Consider the following 15,128-nt stretch of genomic DNA (forward strand, 5'->3'; position numbering starts at 1 on the left):
ACACCCCACCATAGCGGGTCCTTCAGGGTGCAGGTAAGGGCAGCATGGCTGGGATTAGTCCCAGCACCATCACACTGCCAGCCCCGGCGCTGCGGTGATGGACCCCCGGCCACACCAGAGGAGTGGGGAAGAAGAGGTGGGTAGGAAGTGGGATGCTGGGAGGATGCAGGCGCGATGCTGGTGGGTGCCCAGGTGAAAGGGACGTGGCAGCCCAGCTTCCTGCTTGTCCCAAGGGGCAGTGCTGGGGTCAGGACCCTCCGGTCCCATCCTCATCACTGCAGTCTCTGCCCACCGCAGGTCCTTGTTGTGCCAGGAGCTGGGATGCCAGGGCTGGCTCTGGGGCAGTGGGGCCCAGCCGTGCCCGGTGCCAGCGCCGGAGCCCAGCGCACACCCTGCCGGGGCGTGGTGAGCTCCTGCTCCCCACATCACCCATGGACTTTGTCTCAGCCCCGTGGTAAAACAGGCTCCTGAGTCCTGCCCGGAAGCACAGAGCTGCCCGGCAGCCGCACCAGAGCCACCAGCCCCGGGACACAGCCCAGAGCACCCAGAGCGCGCCCAAGGGCACCCAGCACCAGGCAGGGGTAAGTGGGACCTGCCGCAGGCTGACACCATCGCAGTGCTCCAGCCACTGCAGGGAGCAGAGGGGTCACGGGGGCTTTCCAGAGGGAGAAGGCTCTGGTGGGGAGCAGAGGTGTTGTGGTGGGGCAGAGAGGATGAGGATAGGGATGAGATCCTCCATCATCATCGGGGGGGTGGAACTGGATGACCTTAAGGTCCTTTCCAACCCAAACCATGCTATGATTCCATGATCTCCTGCCCCTGACACAGGCTCAGTGAAGGGCTGAGCATCCTGGCACAGCATCAGCTGGGCCTGGAAGGAAGGAGGGTGGATTTGGGTGCTGGTACCCCAGTACCAGGGTCCAGCAGCCATGGCCACAGGCACTAAGGACATCACGGCCACCACTGCCCTAGGTCTGATGCTCCCAGACCAGGCACTGGGGTTTGTCCCTTCTGCAAAGGGGCTGCTGGGGAGCAAGGGCTTATCAGGAGAGGCCCCACGGTGTAAACAGGGGAGCGCAGGCGCTGCTGCCTCCTCCTTCAGCCAGACCCCCTCGGCGCTGCAGCAGGTGCTGCTGCATCGGCGCATGGATGCGCCGGCACCTCGGGGTCCCCATGGCTGTGGCATCACCGGCGCTCGGGGGCCAAATGCAGCCCTCCCGCCGTGGGAGACACCGGCAGCGGCGCTGGGAACGGGGCATTGAACCGCAGCCAGCGCCGGGCCCGGCGCCGTTCCTGGAACTCCCCACTCGGGTTCGGGCTGCCCTTATCAAGGTGCCGCAGCCCCGCGGCCCCCACGCCCCACAGTGCCCGCCCCACCGCTGCCCCACACACACGGCGCGGCCTCCCCGGGGTGGGGACCCCCGGCACGACGGCTCCGGCGCAGTAAGTGCATGGGGGTCGGGATTAGAAGGGGGGGGGGGGGTGACGACGGCACCTCGGGGGCGGGGGGGGCCGTCCCGATGCCGCAGCAGGGCTCCATCCGCGGCCGCAGGCAGTTGCCGCACGTCGGGCGGTGTTTGCCATGGGGCTGGGGGTGCTGCGGGGTGCGGGGACCCTGGGGCGCTCCCGTGATGTCTCCTTATGGGGGTGCCCAGGTCAGGCTGTGGGTGCTCCAGGGCCAGCATCTCCCCATGATGAGCCCGGGACCCCTAAACCCCCCCCCCTCCGGCTCCTGCAGCAGCGGGCAGCCAGGGCTGAGCCGAAGCAGCCGGATGGGTTCGGGTGGTGCTGTGGGAGGGGCTGTGCCCGCGGTGCCATCCGGGAGCCCTGATAACAGCCCTGCTCCCCTCCGGTGGGGAGACCCCGTCCCTCTGAACCCTCCAAGAGGTGTGGGCAGAAAAGGTTTCGCTCTTCAGGTCGTCAGGGGCTGTAAAAGAGCAATAGTGAGTCACTGGGAGGAACAGGAGGAGGTTACGGGATTGAGCTGGGCAAAGGCATTGGGATCGGCTGCTCCAGCAGCTCGAGGATGAACCACCCAGTGACCCAGCATCACCCTGTGGTGCCCCAGTGCCCCTGATGAGACCCGGGTGCTCCCACCCCACGAAAGGCTGCGGGAGGAAGGGGAGTGGAGGGGGCTGCGTCCGCAGGGAAGGACACGGGTCCAGGGCACGCTGCATCCACCCTCCATGACTCAGGATGCTGCGGCACCCACATCCTCCTGCCTCGGCACAGATGGGCTGCCGGGCATGGGTTATGTGAGTCCGGGTGGCACAGGGGCGGCAATGGTGTTTACAACACGGGGAGAGAGTCACTGTCACACAGGGACCCGCCTGTGCTGCCCATCCCTCCCCTGGCACCCATCTGGCTCCAGCCTGGGTAGAGCAGGAAGATCAACACCAAGGTCAGGGCAGTTTCCTTTCGCTTTGTGTGATACGGGGGTTAAAGTCGCCTCCTTTTTATGAGCCATGAAACCACGTTTATGGTCCCCTCTGTTTCAATAGCCGGGCAATCCGGAGCCTCCTTCCAGTAAATGCGCAAGGAGAAATTCCAGGCAGAGGTGGATCCCGTGCCGCCGCCTCTCCCTGCCGTGGGCTGATGCTCCCAGTGCCGGTGGTCCCTGAGTGGTGAGGGGCAAGGGTGGGATGAGGTGCTGGAGCGGGGAGGTGTCACCCAAAGCCCCGTGTCCCTCTCAGTGGTGGGGGCAACACAGTTTGGTTTCACTCGCTCAGGACACAGGCTGGGGATGGAGGCAGGAAAGGGATGCTGGCTGTGGAGCCGTTCCCACTGGGAATGGTGCTTCGTGCTCTGGCTGCTGCTGCACCAAGACCCAGCGTTTCTGCAGGGAAAGGGAGCAAATGAAGCAGGGATGTGGCTGGGTCGGGTCAGGACACCAGCACCAGGCTGAGGGCAGGACCCTCGACCGCTGCTTAACGCTCTCTCCTCCTGCTTGCAGAGCCAGGAGCCTGAGCAGCGGCCCCGGCCGAGGGTGAGGTTGGCAGAGGGGTGGATGCTGACTCTTCCCAGGAGATGGACAGAGTCACCCGGCACTTGGTGTTCCAGCTCCCACAGCCCTCGCACAAACACGACCACGGCGATGCTGCCCCGGCCGGCTCCTTGGCAGAGCAAAGGGCCGATAGCGAGGACGACGTGTTCGGAAGCCAGAGGGTGGAGAATGGATACGGCTGGAAAACGACGTCAAAGTCACCCTCGTATCTCCTGCGTGGTGGGAGAGATGTCTGGACCCCATCGCCGGACAGGGAGTCCAAGCTGGAGGTGGTGAGGTCGGGGAGCCTGTACGACCTCAGGGCTTACCGAGGGGAGAGGAAACCCTCGAGGCTTTACGAGGAGGATGAGCAGGAGCAGTGCAGGGTCCCTCCACCAAACATCTCCCCCGAGCAAGCCAGGGAGCTGGAGGACCAGAGGAGGGAGGTCATCCGAAGCCAGGTGATGAGGAAGAGCTCCACCATGGCCGAGAGGTGGAGCTCCATGGATGAGCTGAGCTCCATAAGCCAGGGGGAAGGCAGGCACAAGGGCAGCGTTGGCACCAGCTTTGCCATTTGCTTTGACAAAGCTTCCCCGGGGAGGGCAGCGACGCCGGTTGACCCTGAGAACATTGACACGGAGCAGATCAACTTCTCTGCTGCTCGGCAGCAGTTCCTGATGCTGGAGAAGACCAACCCAGGCTCTTTCTTCAGCCCAGAGCAACAGACCATGTCTCCAAAGCCGGAGACCACAACAAAAGACTCCAGGCAGGAGTGGCACAGTCCTGAGATGGCCACAAAGGCTGCGAGAGGTTACGGTAATGCCGATGCATCCAGCCAGAGCGGGACGGAAAAGAGCGTGTACCAGGTTTATAGCGTGTCCTACAAGACACCAGGGAAGGAGGAGGTTTATGTTCCCAGAAAGGCTGATGCTGGAAGGTCACATCCCACCAGGAGAATGTCCGGCTTCACCAAAGCATCTTCCAGAGAAGACCTGGACTCTGGCCTGGGGGAGATGTACAACGAAGCCAACATAGGCTACGCCAGCGATGGAAGCATGTCTGAGGTCTTCAATGGCCTCGTGGAGATGAGGGCCGGCAGCAATGGCTTGGACAAGGAGACGAAGATCAGCAACGAGACACCCATCGAGCGGGAGATCCACATGGCGATGGAGAGGGAGGAGAACCTCTGGAAGGAGAGGGGGATCCAGCGGCTCACCTCCAGCAGCGAGCTGGTGGAGATCCAGACCAAGCCGCTGCTCTCCATGCACACCTCCCCGGGGCCAGGCAGGAAAGGGAAGGACAAAGGCCGCGCTTCCCTTTATGTCCAGAGGGAAATCGAGCAGGAAACCAAGCGCGAGGAAGACCTGAAGAGGCAGGGGAGGCTGCTGGGGACGTACGACCGGGGCACGCAGCAGGAGCTGGACGAGCGCAGGAGGGTGTTCGAGCAGGAGGAAGACCCCGTGCCGAAGCCCATTCCCTCAAGGAGCTGGGGTCAGGAGCAGCCCACGGGCCCCACAGAAGACCCCAGGGGTGGGAGAAGCTTTCTCAGCTCCACAGGGAGCATCACGCGCTTCCGGTTATCCAGCCCCAGCGAGAAGAGCTGGGAGCAGCCCGCGGTGTCCCAGCACGTTTCCACCAGCACCAGCAAATGGAGGAGTGAGGATTCCCAAGGAGGAAGGCTCCTCGGCTCCACCCCGAGCCCCGCCGGCACCGCTGTCCTGCCCAGGGAGTACTTCTCCTTGTCCTTCTGGAAGCCCAAGGTCTCCTTCGTGGACGAGATGGGGACGCAGAGCCCGCTCAGGAGGGAGGACGGCCGGGATGAGCAGTACAAGCTGAGGACCTGGAAGCCCCAGACATCGGCACTGATCGAGGAGGAGATCCGCAGCGACCTGCAGAGGGAAGAGGAGCTGCAGGAGCAGCGGCGGCGGCGGCAGATGATGGATGGCTGCTCCCAGGACGGCTCCCGCTCACGGCACAGCTCCGGTAAGAGAAGGAGAGGAGCTGGGATGGGGCAGGGATCAGGCCCATGGGTATCGCTCCTGCCCTCCCAGTCCTTGCCGCTCTGGGTCTCAGTGGGAGCATCCGATGGGGCAGGAGTGGCACCGGGGGTTGCCCATCCCAAGGGATCTTGGCAGGACGCCCTTATAGCCAATGTCCACAGCCTCTGAGATGCCTCATGGCCAGAGGTGACCTGGGCTCTACCTAAGAGTGAGAGCGGCCGCAGCAGGCACCAAGGGGACAGTGCTGGGTGGAAGCAAGCCCTGGCTGGCACCCAGACACAGGGCCCAGCCGTGCCCAAACCTGCTGGTCCTGGCGAGGAGGCCGTCAGGGGCAGGAGCTTCGCTTCTCCTGCAGCCCCTGGAGCGCTCCCGCTGTCCCTCACCCCCCATGGCTCTTTCTCTTGAAGCTGCCTCAGGTGCCAGCGGCAGCCACTCGGTGTCCGGGTCTCCGATCTCCACTCCTGCCTCGCATCAGATGGGGATCCTGGGGCTGGTGTCGTCCTTCACCCCGCTGAGAGTGGTCGGTCCCCCTCTGGGCAGCACCGAGAGCCTCGGCCCCGACTCGGCCCAGTCCAGCCCCTTCGAGGAGAGGAGGAAGAGGGTGAAGGAGGATGGAAAGGTGAAGGCAGCCGCCGTCGGGGGGATGGAGCCCAGGAGGAGGCTGGTGGCACCGGGGGCTGGAGGCAGCAGAGCAGTGCCGGGCTGCCAGGCTGGGGGCTGTATCCAGCTGCCTTGGGATATTGCCACATGAGGTTGCCATTCCCTGAACCTTCTTCCCCTCTTTTTGCAGTACGCAGGCATTGAACCCGTTGACAAGGTCAACACGGAGGTAAAGCCCTTTCCACACTCAAGGGTTCTGCTTGTGCTGGGATGAAGGGATGGGACAAGAGGGAATGGCTTGAACCTGCCCGAGGGGAGACTGAGTTGAGCTCTTAGGCAGAAGCTCTTCCCTGGGAGGGTGCTGAGGCGCTGGCACAGGGTGCCCAGAGAAGCTGTGGCTGCCCCATCCCTGGCAGTGTTCAAGGGCAGGTTGGACACAGGGGCTTGGAGCAAGCTGCTCCAGTGGAAGGGGTCCCTGCCTGTGGCAGGGGTTGGGGCTGGAGGAGCTTTACGGTCCCTTCCAACACAATCCATTCCACATTCTCTATGATCCCCATAACCCCACTGGGCTCCCCTTCCTCCGAAGTCCGGCAGCAGGATGGGATGGACATGGGTTTCAGCTCCTGGAGGGCTGCAGGTGGGCACCGTGTGGGTCAGAACGTACCCAGAGAGGAGGGTCCCGGCTGGTTGGGAAGTCAAGGAAAGGTTCACACAACCGAAGTCGTGTTCCCCCTCCTGCAGGTTGTGGAGAGCACCCGAGTGACTCGCCACAAGAGCGCCATGGCCCAGCGCTGGGAGGCCGGGCAGTACGTGCGGGATGAGGATTGAGGTGACAGCGGCACCGGGGTCCCCTGATTCATCATGTGCTGCCCAGTTGGATCCACCAGCACGTGATCCCCCTGACCAGTCCAGCTCCTGGTTATCCCGAGGATCAGAGACTTGTACACTGCAAATCGCATCGTTTTTTAATGTCACTGATGATCCTTCCAATGCTCTTTTGTTCCCCGTCCAGTTGAGATAATCCTTTTTTCTTCCGAAGGGAAAACCTGGATCACTGTCCTTGTAATCACTCTGCCAGGACACAGCCGGATGAAATCAGACGGTCACTGAGCTCCTTTCTCCTTGGAAGTGCCGTTTCTGGCTTATCAAAAAGCGATTTTATTTCTCGGGGCTTTGGGAGTTGATGTTCCATGTCGGGCATCACCTGGGAGCGGGCGGGAACGCTCCTTTGGGTCAGGGAATTGCAGCGGGCCGGGAATCACCCTTTAGTGCTTAACGCCCGTGACAGCGGGGCTGCAACGATGGAATCGCACCCAGCGACCTCCGCCGCGCGTTTGCTCGGCCCCTTCTCGGTCGGGTCCGGCCGCTCCTGGGGCTTGCAGCAGGGATCGGGGCTGGACGCGGTGTCCGGGGGTCCCTGTGGCCGCTGTACCGGGAGCGGAGGGGCCCGGCCGCTGCCGCCAGGGGGCTCCCGGCGAGCGAAAGCCGGGTGCGGGCACGGCGGGGCACGGCTCCTGCAGCTCCCTCCTGCAGCCCGGTCCTGCTCCTGCAGCCCTGCTCCTGCTGCAGCCCTGCTCCTGCTGCAGCCCCTGCTCCTGCTGCAGCCCTGCTCCTGCTGCAGCCCTGCTCCTGCTGCAGCCCCTGCTCCTGCTGCAGCCCCTGCCCCAGGACGCTTTGGTCTCTAAACCTGCAGCAGCGAGGTTCCAGCCCCCGCTGTGCAAAGAGAGGAGCAGAGGTTGGTTCCCGTGGCCGCGGCCACAGCACAGCCCTGACCCATGGCTTGGTCTCCAGCCCCGTGTTACCCCCAGATGCTCTGAGTGTGTCCCCCCCCCAGCCCTGCAGTGACACAGGCTGGAGCAGGGACACTGCAACCTCCGGCCGGCCCCGAGGGCTGCGGGTGATCTGTTGGTGAGACAGGAGCCTTTGGTCTCACTTCTGCAGACAAAGCTGGTCCCAGGAATCATATCCCACCAAATGCAGATGTAAAACCATTTAATGAAAAATAAACTTTAATGGGAACGTTCGCCCCAGTGTCGGTTCTTGGTGTTGGGTTAGGTTTACCCACGGGGCTGCTGAGGCTTCATGGACCATCAGAACAGCATCAGCCCTGGATGAGGTGGGATTTAGCTTGTGGTCTGATGCTGCTCACTTGCGAGGGCTGGAGCTGCTGCTGACTAATGGCACTACCATTATAAGAGCTAATATCACCTTCATGTGGGTAGGACAGACAGACAGGAGGGAGTGAAATGTTCTTTTATTAAGCTATGTCAACCAACAACTGACTGGGCTGTAGGACAACATCCATTGAACAGTGAACAGATGAAAGAAGATTCTCCACCAGAGTGAATTTGTGTGGCTGTATTTAGTGTTTTGGGGAAACCACTGACCATAAAACCTCATAATGCTGTCAGCTGCCTTACACAGCTCTTTAAAAACACAGTCACAGCTTCTTAAATCTACTAATCTTTCACTAAGAAAAAGGACACTAACCTTGTTGAAAGCATTCCCACAGGATATGGATGAGCACCTGGCACTCACTGCTCCCCCCACCCCAGAACTAACTCCTGTTTCTCACACAGGCTTATGCTCTAGAATAAATGCTGTGTCCAGGTGTCAGCTCCCCAGAGGGCAGCTTAAACGCAAGCTTAGAAGCTCCAGCTTGAAGCCAAGCTTCTAGCTGTTGAGCCCTCTCCATGGGAACATCAGCTGGTTTATGTTGTTAATAATACAGCAGAAAATGAACTTGTTTGGCAAATGTGAAACCAGAGTCTTGGATTTACTGAACTTCCTGAATTATCAACCCCACTAACAGAACAACAGTAGTTTTTCACTGAACCTGAGAGCAAAGGTGATGCAAATGTGCAGGTGAATTCTGCTCTAATGTGAGACTGAGGGGAAGGTTTTTCCCCCTACCTACACTATTGATACTTGAACCTCTCAAAGAATGCTCTGAAACACACTCCTAGTAACAGGAGGTGGAGCAGAACCTCCATGGATACCTTTACTTCCTGGATTTCACGGGTCTTTTGACTTGCTGGATGATAATTTTCAGCATCTTTTCCATCTTGGCTTTTGTCAGTGGCTTCCTACAGTACCACACCTGGTCCCAGATGGAGCACAGCGGCTTGGGAGCCAGGTAAAGCGGATCGTGGTCATGGAGCATATCCAGTGGCCTCCTCTTAGTGTACTCCTTGTAATTTTTCACTGGACAGTTATCTGGATCATCAGGCTTGGCAAAGAGATGTGGACCCGAGCCCCCTGTGCTCAGCTCCATGTTCAGATTGTCCTTCCACTCCAAGTACTCTGGCCCTCCCTCTTTCCTCTTCAGCACGAGCTGGCCCCAGTACGGGCTGTGGCTCTGAGCGTGTGTGCGTGCCCCAAACCCCCTGATGATGTTTGTGAACATGAGGTGCAAAAGGGCCTGAGGGTGATTCTTACCTAAAAGTCCCTTCTTCCAAAGACTTTCCACATCCTCATCTGTCAGCTTCTCCAGAATGCTCCACGCTCCCTCCCTCACTTTCTGAGACAGATGCTGGTGTTTCAGCTTCAAGGCTTCCTGGGATGCTCGGAATTCTGGCCCTCTCACCACACTGTACTTGTAACTGTGATCCTTGAGGTATCTCTCTATGGCGCTCTGAAAGAAGTGCAGGGAACAGGGGGAGAAGTCTGTGCCATTCTGTCTCTTTGCAGAGCTGTAGAACAAGGCGAGGTAATTATCAAGGTCTTGGGGTGGCAGCTCATAGGCCTCCCGTGTTTCTAACGGGCAATGCAGAGCCAGCCAGTCCTTGAACACTTTTATATCACCAGAGATACGGTTTTTCTTCTTCTCAGTCTTTAACACACCTGAAAGAGAAGACACAGCCTTGTGGACAACAAGAACTTACAAGGAGATGCAGATTAATGTTCATCTCAAAGGAATTCAGATTCCCCCCCCTGCCCCGTTCTCATTTGACCACCATCCTTGCAGTCCTGCATCCAGCTCCGGGGCTGGTCCATGGCCAAGTGCATCTGGTACCTGAAGTGCGCATTGTGGAACCTTTATAGCCCCATTTAGCAGGAACAAGAGTGCTGCAATACAGGTTTTGGCAGCTGTATGAGCTTGCCCTCCTTCAGGATTTCGGAAAACCATCCCTCCCCCCCCCCCAAATCCTCCAGGAATAACCCTCCTCTCACCTCCAGCTGCAGGTGGCTGCTCTGTGTTACTGCTCTCTGGATTCAGCAAGCCTGAATGATGAGGGGCCTGCACAGATCTCAAAGTTTCACTCTCCTCAGCGGGGCTGTCAAGAACATTCTCACTGAAGTCAACTCCTGTCATGCTGGGCTCCAGAGGGCTCAGCTGGAGCTCCTGCTGGATGTCTACACTGGCTTCAAACTCAAAGAATGCCACAGAGGCTGGGGACTCAACATGGGCCTCTGCATCAGCGTTGGAGGCACGAACAGATCTGACGTGTTCTTTCAGCATTGCTGACCCAGAGGGATTTCTTGCTCTAGAATCTTCCATTACTGATCCTGCAGGATGAAGAGGAGAACCCAGCCTCAGGAAGCTGCTGTCCAGGCTCCCTTGGTCACTGAGAGGGGATTTCAGAATGCACACAAGAGTTGGGGACAGCTTTCCTGTGGGGGTAAAGCCAGGTCTTTGGGTAGCTGTTGGCTTGTTAAATGCTGTATTTTGACTGTGATGCATTTGTGAATCTACCTCAGCAGTTCCACCCATCACTGGTGGCTCTGACAGAACATTCTGGTTGATTCCATCTTCTCGGTCGTCTGCATCTGACATATACTGTTCTTCATCAGAGATGATTTGTAGATCTTTGCTGCTTTCTTGCTTCACCTTAGGTCTGTTGGTTTGGGCTTCCCCAGCAGACACTGAGAACTGGTGCTTTTCTGCAAAGCCTGATTTCATGGATTTGCCAGCCTTCAAATTCTCAGTGGGTGATGGCTCATTATGTGTTACATAGACTGCATCACCCTTCTGCTGAGTGCCCCTTGGAGATCTGCTACATGACCTTGTGCTAACAGCATCTTTGCCCCACTCAAAAGATGGGGTCACCCGGAACCTCTTTTCATTCAGGTTAGCTTCCCTTGCTGAAGTCTCACAGGACACTGACCTCTTCCTCCTCTCTGCAGCTTTGCTCTCCTCTCTGCTTCTGATGTAGAGTTTTTCACACTGCCAGTGATACGCGTGTCCAACTCCACAGATCCACAGCACAGAGTTGTCCTTGCTTGCGTGAGCCACGTTCTGCACAATTTCCAAGGCTGGGATCTGCTTGCATATGGTGCCATGAGTGTGCGCCCAGGTCACAAGGTTGGTGAGATCCATGTAAAGTGAGCTGGCATTGCTCCACTTCCCATCGCCCATGCTCTCATTCTGCAGAAACATGTTGGAGAGACTTGTGTGGAAGAGGATCTGCATAAAGCAGCAGTCCCAGGGACTGCTTCTAGCCCTGTTCAATATAGTAACTCTAGATCAGCGATCCCTGACAATTCTGTACTTTCTTGGGGGAAAGAACAAGGGGAAGTGTCTGGAATCGGCTCCACAGCCTCCCCACGGCCCCCAGGACTCAAACCTCTGGCTCCACCATGTGCATCCAGGGGTCAATGGGATATGTGAAGAGGTGGTTTGGGAGCTGCTTTTCAGCAACTAAAGCCCAGACCTTGCATCCCCATGGCTAAAACTTGGTTTTAACAAAACTGATTGTGTTAGAAAGAACTAAGGTGTCTTTTATGCTATAGAATACTCACCATGATGCTGTTGTCTGTCTCTCAGAGCCTTATTTCAGGTGGAGATCAGTACATGACTGCTTGAGTATTCTCTCTTTCTCTCTCAGAGCCTAAAGTAATAATAATACATGTCTATATATATGTGTGTGCATATATATATATATATAAAATCTGACTAGCAGATGCAACTAAACTTTTCAATGCTCAGTCCAAAAGCTACTGCAGAACACATGTCCTCATTCAGGTGAGTCCCCATTGAGCTCCAATGAGCTGTACATAAAAGCTGGGCTTGTGTCAATATTTGCAGGATCAGCCTCTATAGGGACATGAAATACAAACACTGCAAAGAGCATTGTAAGAACCAGGCTCTGGGAGATGTTCCTTTCAGCCCTCTGTGGTTGGCAATCTTTGCTTCCCCAAATGGAGGGAACTGCACAACCAGAAGTCCCTGGTTCGGATTCAGACATTTTCTGACTTTCAAGCAGTAAAAAGAAGAGGAAGAAGCACCAGTATCAATCCATGTGTTCCCTCATACAGCTCTTAAGTAACAGGACGGGTAATTTTAGCCTCAGTGCTGTGCTGTTTGTTGCTAGCTTGTGAAACGTGCAAGTGTTTAACTAAAATCCACTGCTTGCTTTAAACACCAATCAGACCAAAATCCCTATTTTTAAAGCAGCAAATGCATTTTGAGCTTTTGGCATGGGATCTGCTGCCACTCTGATCTCCTGAAGCACAAGAAAGGGGGTTGGAAGTCACCTCAAATGGCCACGCCAACTGTCCTTGGTTGAGCTCTGCCCAAGATTCTGCTGAGAGGTGTCTGTCAACCTGATGTCAGACCGACCCAGGGAACCCACAACCTGCTCCTGGGCAGCCCAACATCAACTTGTGGGAATCCACTTCTCCCTTCTGAAGTCAAGCAGCGTTTTATCTTCGTGTCTGACCTGTGTAATTCCTCCCAAAGGCCTGAGCTGCTTGGACAAGCTAAAAGGAATTTTCATGCCAGTAATTTGGTGCTTCCAGTCTGTGTGGGAAAAGGCAACAGAAACGGAAGCCCTGCACAGTCAGAAGGCCCTGAAATGCCTGACCTGGCAGATGAACATCGCGATTTCTACCACAGGGAATGCTTTTATCCTTCCTTATCTCCAAGCACATGTCTTCCTTTTCCTGAGCTCTTTGAAAAAGCCTTTTTTCTCTGGCTATCTAGTTCCCAGTAAGGGCTCTGTAACCAACCAGGACCCCCCTTCAGCCCACCCCTGCTCTGGTATTCACTTCCAAAGGAACTAAGCAGCATGAGCCTGAATTTTACTGTCCCAGCTGAGTGGGGGGGAAATGAAATCTATTTCCCCATGAAGAAGAACAGATACTTCTCCCCTCTTCAATTAATGTGATCGTTGCCTGCTTCATAAAATCCCAGGATCCCTGTGGATGGGGAGGGTCTGGGCTTGGGGGTTTGTTTGGAAACCTTCTGTCTGGTTTGGTATCTGCACAGCTGGGAGTGATGCAGCGGTTTCATGCTCCTTCCAGGAGAGGCTCCCATCTGATAACAGCACCGTGTGTGCAGGACCCACACCTCTGTGCAGCAAAACAGGACATTCCAAAGCTCTATGGTAAATGTTTGCTTTTCATTTTGCTTTAACCTATCGGGAATTTAGTGCACTAATAGAACCTGTAGTTTGGTGAATTCATGCTCACGAGGAGAAAGAAGTGTTGCAGTTTAAACCTACCGGATTTCTCCCATGCCTGGTGTACACAGAAGCATTGGAGGTGGCAGCACTGTATATGCTTATTTTACTGCTGTCATCAAGAGAAAGGTGGCAAGGAGTTTCCAAGAGGTCTCCAGTATTGCAGGGGAGCTCTTAGAACTCCAAGCTGACTAAAAGCATTGAAACAGGCATTCTGGTTTAAGACTTCCCCCTGTGCAGCTTGAGCCCCTGAGGGGAAAACCCAAACCCAGCACTTTGTGTTCTACAGTCAAACACAGGAACCTGGAACAACCATCTCTGCTCCTCTCTGTTTCGGTGGGCTCTGTGCAGCGTTAGGGTGTGCTGAAGGTTCACTGAAATCCTCTGCCACACACACACACAGGCTTCAAGCAGGGAACCTAAATAAAGAACCTAATTGTATAGGCACTGAAAGGCCTTTAACCACATTGTTCCTGTTCCTCCACCCCGTAATAGTCCTGGCTGCGTTTCTCTTCAGTCTTGTAAGGTCCATTTCACAGATGAGAAACCTGAGGCACACACAAAGCAAGTAAATACGAGAGCTTTGCCTTTTCAGCTCCAGATAAGACAGTGCAGGAAACTGAAACAATCCTGGTAGGAAAACAACAGGATACAGAACAGCAGTCCTTCAACTTGGCTCCCGCCCCCTTCCCCCAGCAGGGATTGTGTGCTTGAGAAACACTTGCTGGAGGTGGAGGGCCAGGGGAAGGGTGGAAAATGCACATCTAGGAGGGGGTGTAAGGCCAGAGAGCTGCCAGGACGGGCAGAGGACACTGAGGGGATGCGGTGGGGAGGGATGGAGCTGCAGTTAAACACATCTGGTTGCAAGCCGGGAGTAGAGAGCGGAGCAGAAGTAGCTCATGGCTGCCAAAACCCATCGAGCTTGTCCCAGCACTTCTTAGCAAGGGCCTTTGGGGTGGATTAATCATTTCCCAGCACATCGTTTTTCCTGTTCTCTGCAATGTTTGTTCCTCTCCTCCCCCTCCCCCTGTACAAGAGCCTTCTCAGCACCTCTTCAGCGCTTTTCCTGCCTCACCACGTCCTTCCAGAACTGCCTCCTGCCCTCCCTGCAGAAACACAATCCCAAGCAGCATTCTGTGCTTGCTGCAGGGCGGCATTCCTCCATGTTGAGAGATGCACCCGGAACATGATATCCCGTGGATGTGAGGGCGGGCAGGGTCTGCTGTTAAACATTACCCTACAGCTCCACATTCCTGAGACAAGAGAGGTTTTGTTCAAAGAATCAGACCCAACTTTTTCCATGGGGCCCAGTTATCTCTCCTCTTGAGGGGCGGCATTACAGAGCTGCCGTCCTTGGAACTGTGAGCTCTGCATCAAGTTGTCTTTAACAGAGCTACTAAAAGCCACAGCCAGCTGGCACAGGGTTGCTTGAGCCAGCAACCAGTAACCAGCCACTAAAACCAGGTCTGGTAAAGGGCAAACTTCATTTAAACCCATGAATAGGACCTAAAGTGGGAAAGCTGAAATTAGTGAAGGGCAGCAAATGCAATGAGCTTGCTCCTGACAGTGTTAGTTACACTGATAACAAACTGTGAGTGCCACCAGCGGAGAGCAGGGTACTGCCTTCTCTAACAATTCTATACAGGCTGCTTTACTCTTCCCAGGATTTTTGGTTTCCAGTCCTGAGGATGAGCTTATTGTGGTATCGCAGCACTGACTGTGGGAACGTGCTTGGTTCCCTAGCAGCCTTTTGTGTTAAAATGATCTTCTTTCACTTAATTAGTGGAAGGAGATGTCTTTTGGCATGAAGGCACTTGCAGGAGTGTTTGCTGCTCTTTTAATTGCTTCTCTCCCTCTTTGTGGTATTTCTCCTAAAGCACAGCTCTGCCACTCGCGGGATAACATCATCATCTCCTGCTATAAAACCGCTTTGAATCCTGACGGTTTCGCGCAGTCTGATCACCACAGGCTCCCAAGGGAGATGGGAATGATGTAAAACCTGGAGCCTTTTTTGTTTCTTTGTCCGCAGACCTGGCCCCGGGGGCCGCCAGCAGCCGCTCGGTCCCCGGCAGAGGGTGCTCGGCCGCCGGCCACTCGCCCTTCCCGGAGGGCTCACATCGAAGCCCTGCCCCGGCTCCGCTC

At 56.3% G+C, this 15,128-nt stretch overlaps 2 protein-coding genes across 4 annotated transcripts; one reads left to right on the forward strand and one right to left on the reverse strand.

The window, feature by feature from the left end:
• The first annotated feature begins 1,289 nt into the window (after window positions 1-1,289).
• MISP (mitotic spindle positioning) lies at window positions 1,290-7,146 on the forward strand. 3 transcript variants are annotated; one of them, XM_062625057.1, is made up of 5 exons: window positions 1,290-1,443; window positions 2,954-4,966; window positions 5,391-5,602; window positions 5,774-5,812; window positions 6,325-7,146. In XM_062625057.1, exons 2-5 carry the CDS (start codon window positions 3,028-3,030, stop codon window positions 6,409-6,411), a joined length of 2,277 nt encoding a protein of 758 aa, XP_062481041.1. In that variant the 5' UTR covers window positions 1,290-1,443; window positions 2,954-3,027; the 3' UTR covers window positions 6,412-7,146. The 3 variants fall into 3 exon arrangements, with proteins under 3 accessions (XP_062481041.1, XP_062481043.1, XP_062481042.1); XM_062625059.1 differs by lacking the exon at window positions 5,391-5,602; XM_062625058.1 differs by lacking the exons at window positions 5,391-5,602; window positions 5,774-5,812.
• A 715-nt stretch (window positions 7,147-7,861) lies between these two features.
• Window positions 7,862-10,963, reverse strand: LOC134166952 (uncharacterized protein KIAA1958-like). Its single transcript, XM_062625099.1, has 2 exons — window positions 9,757-10,963; window positions 7,862-9,426 (listed from the first exon to the last, which is right to left on the reverse strand). Exons 1-2 carry the CDS (start codon window positions 10,961-10,963, stop codon window positions 8,585-8,587), a joined length of 2,049 nt encoding a protein of 682 aa, XP_062481083.1. The 3' UTR covers window positions 7,862-8,584.
• Window positions 10,964-15,128: the final 4,165 nt, after the last annotated feature.

Source organism: Pezoporus occidentalis, unplaced genomic scaffold, assembly GCF_034315485.1.
Source record: "Pezoporus occidentalis ecotype Australia unplaced genomic scaffold, CSIRO_AGI_Poc_V1 ctg276, whole genome shotgun sequence".
Classification (NCBI taxonomy): Eukaryota; Metazoa; Chordata; class Aves; order Psittaciformes; family Psittacidae; genus Pezoporus; species Pezoporus occidentalis.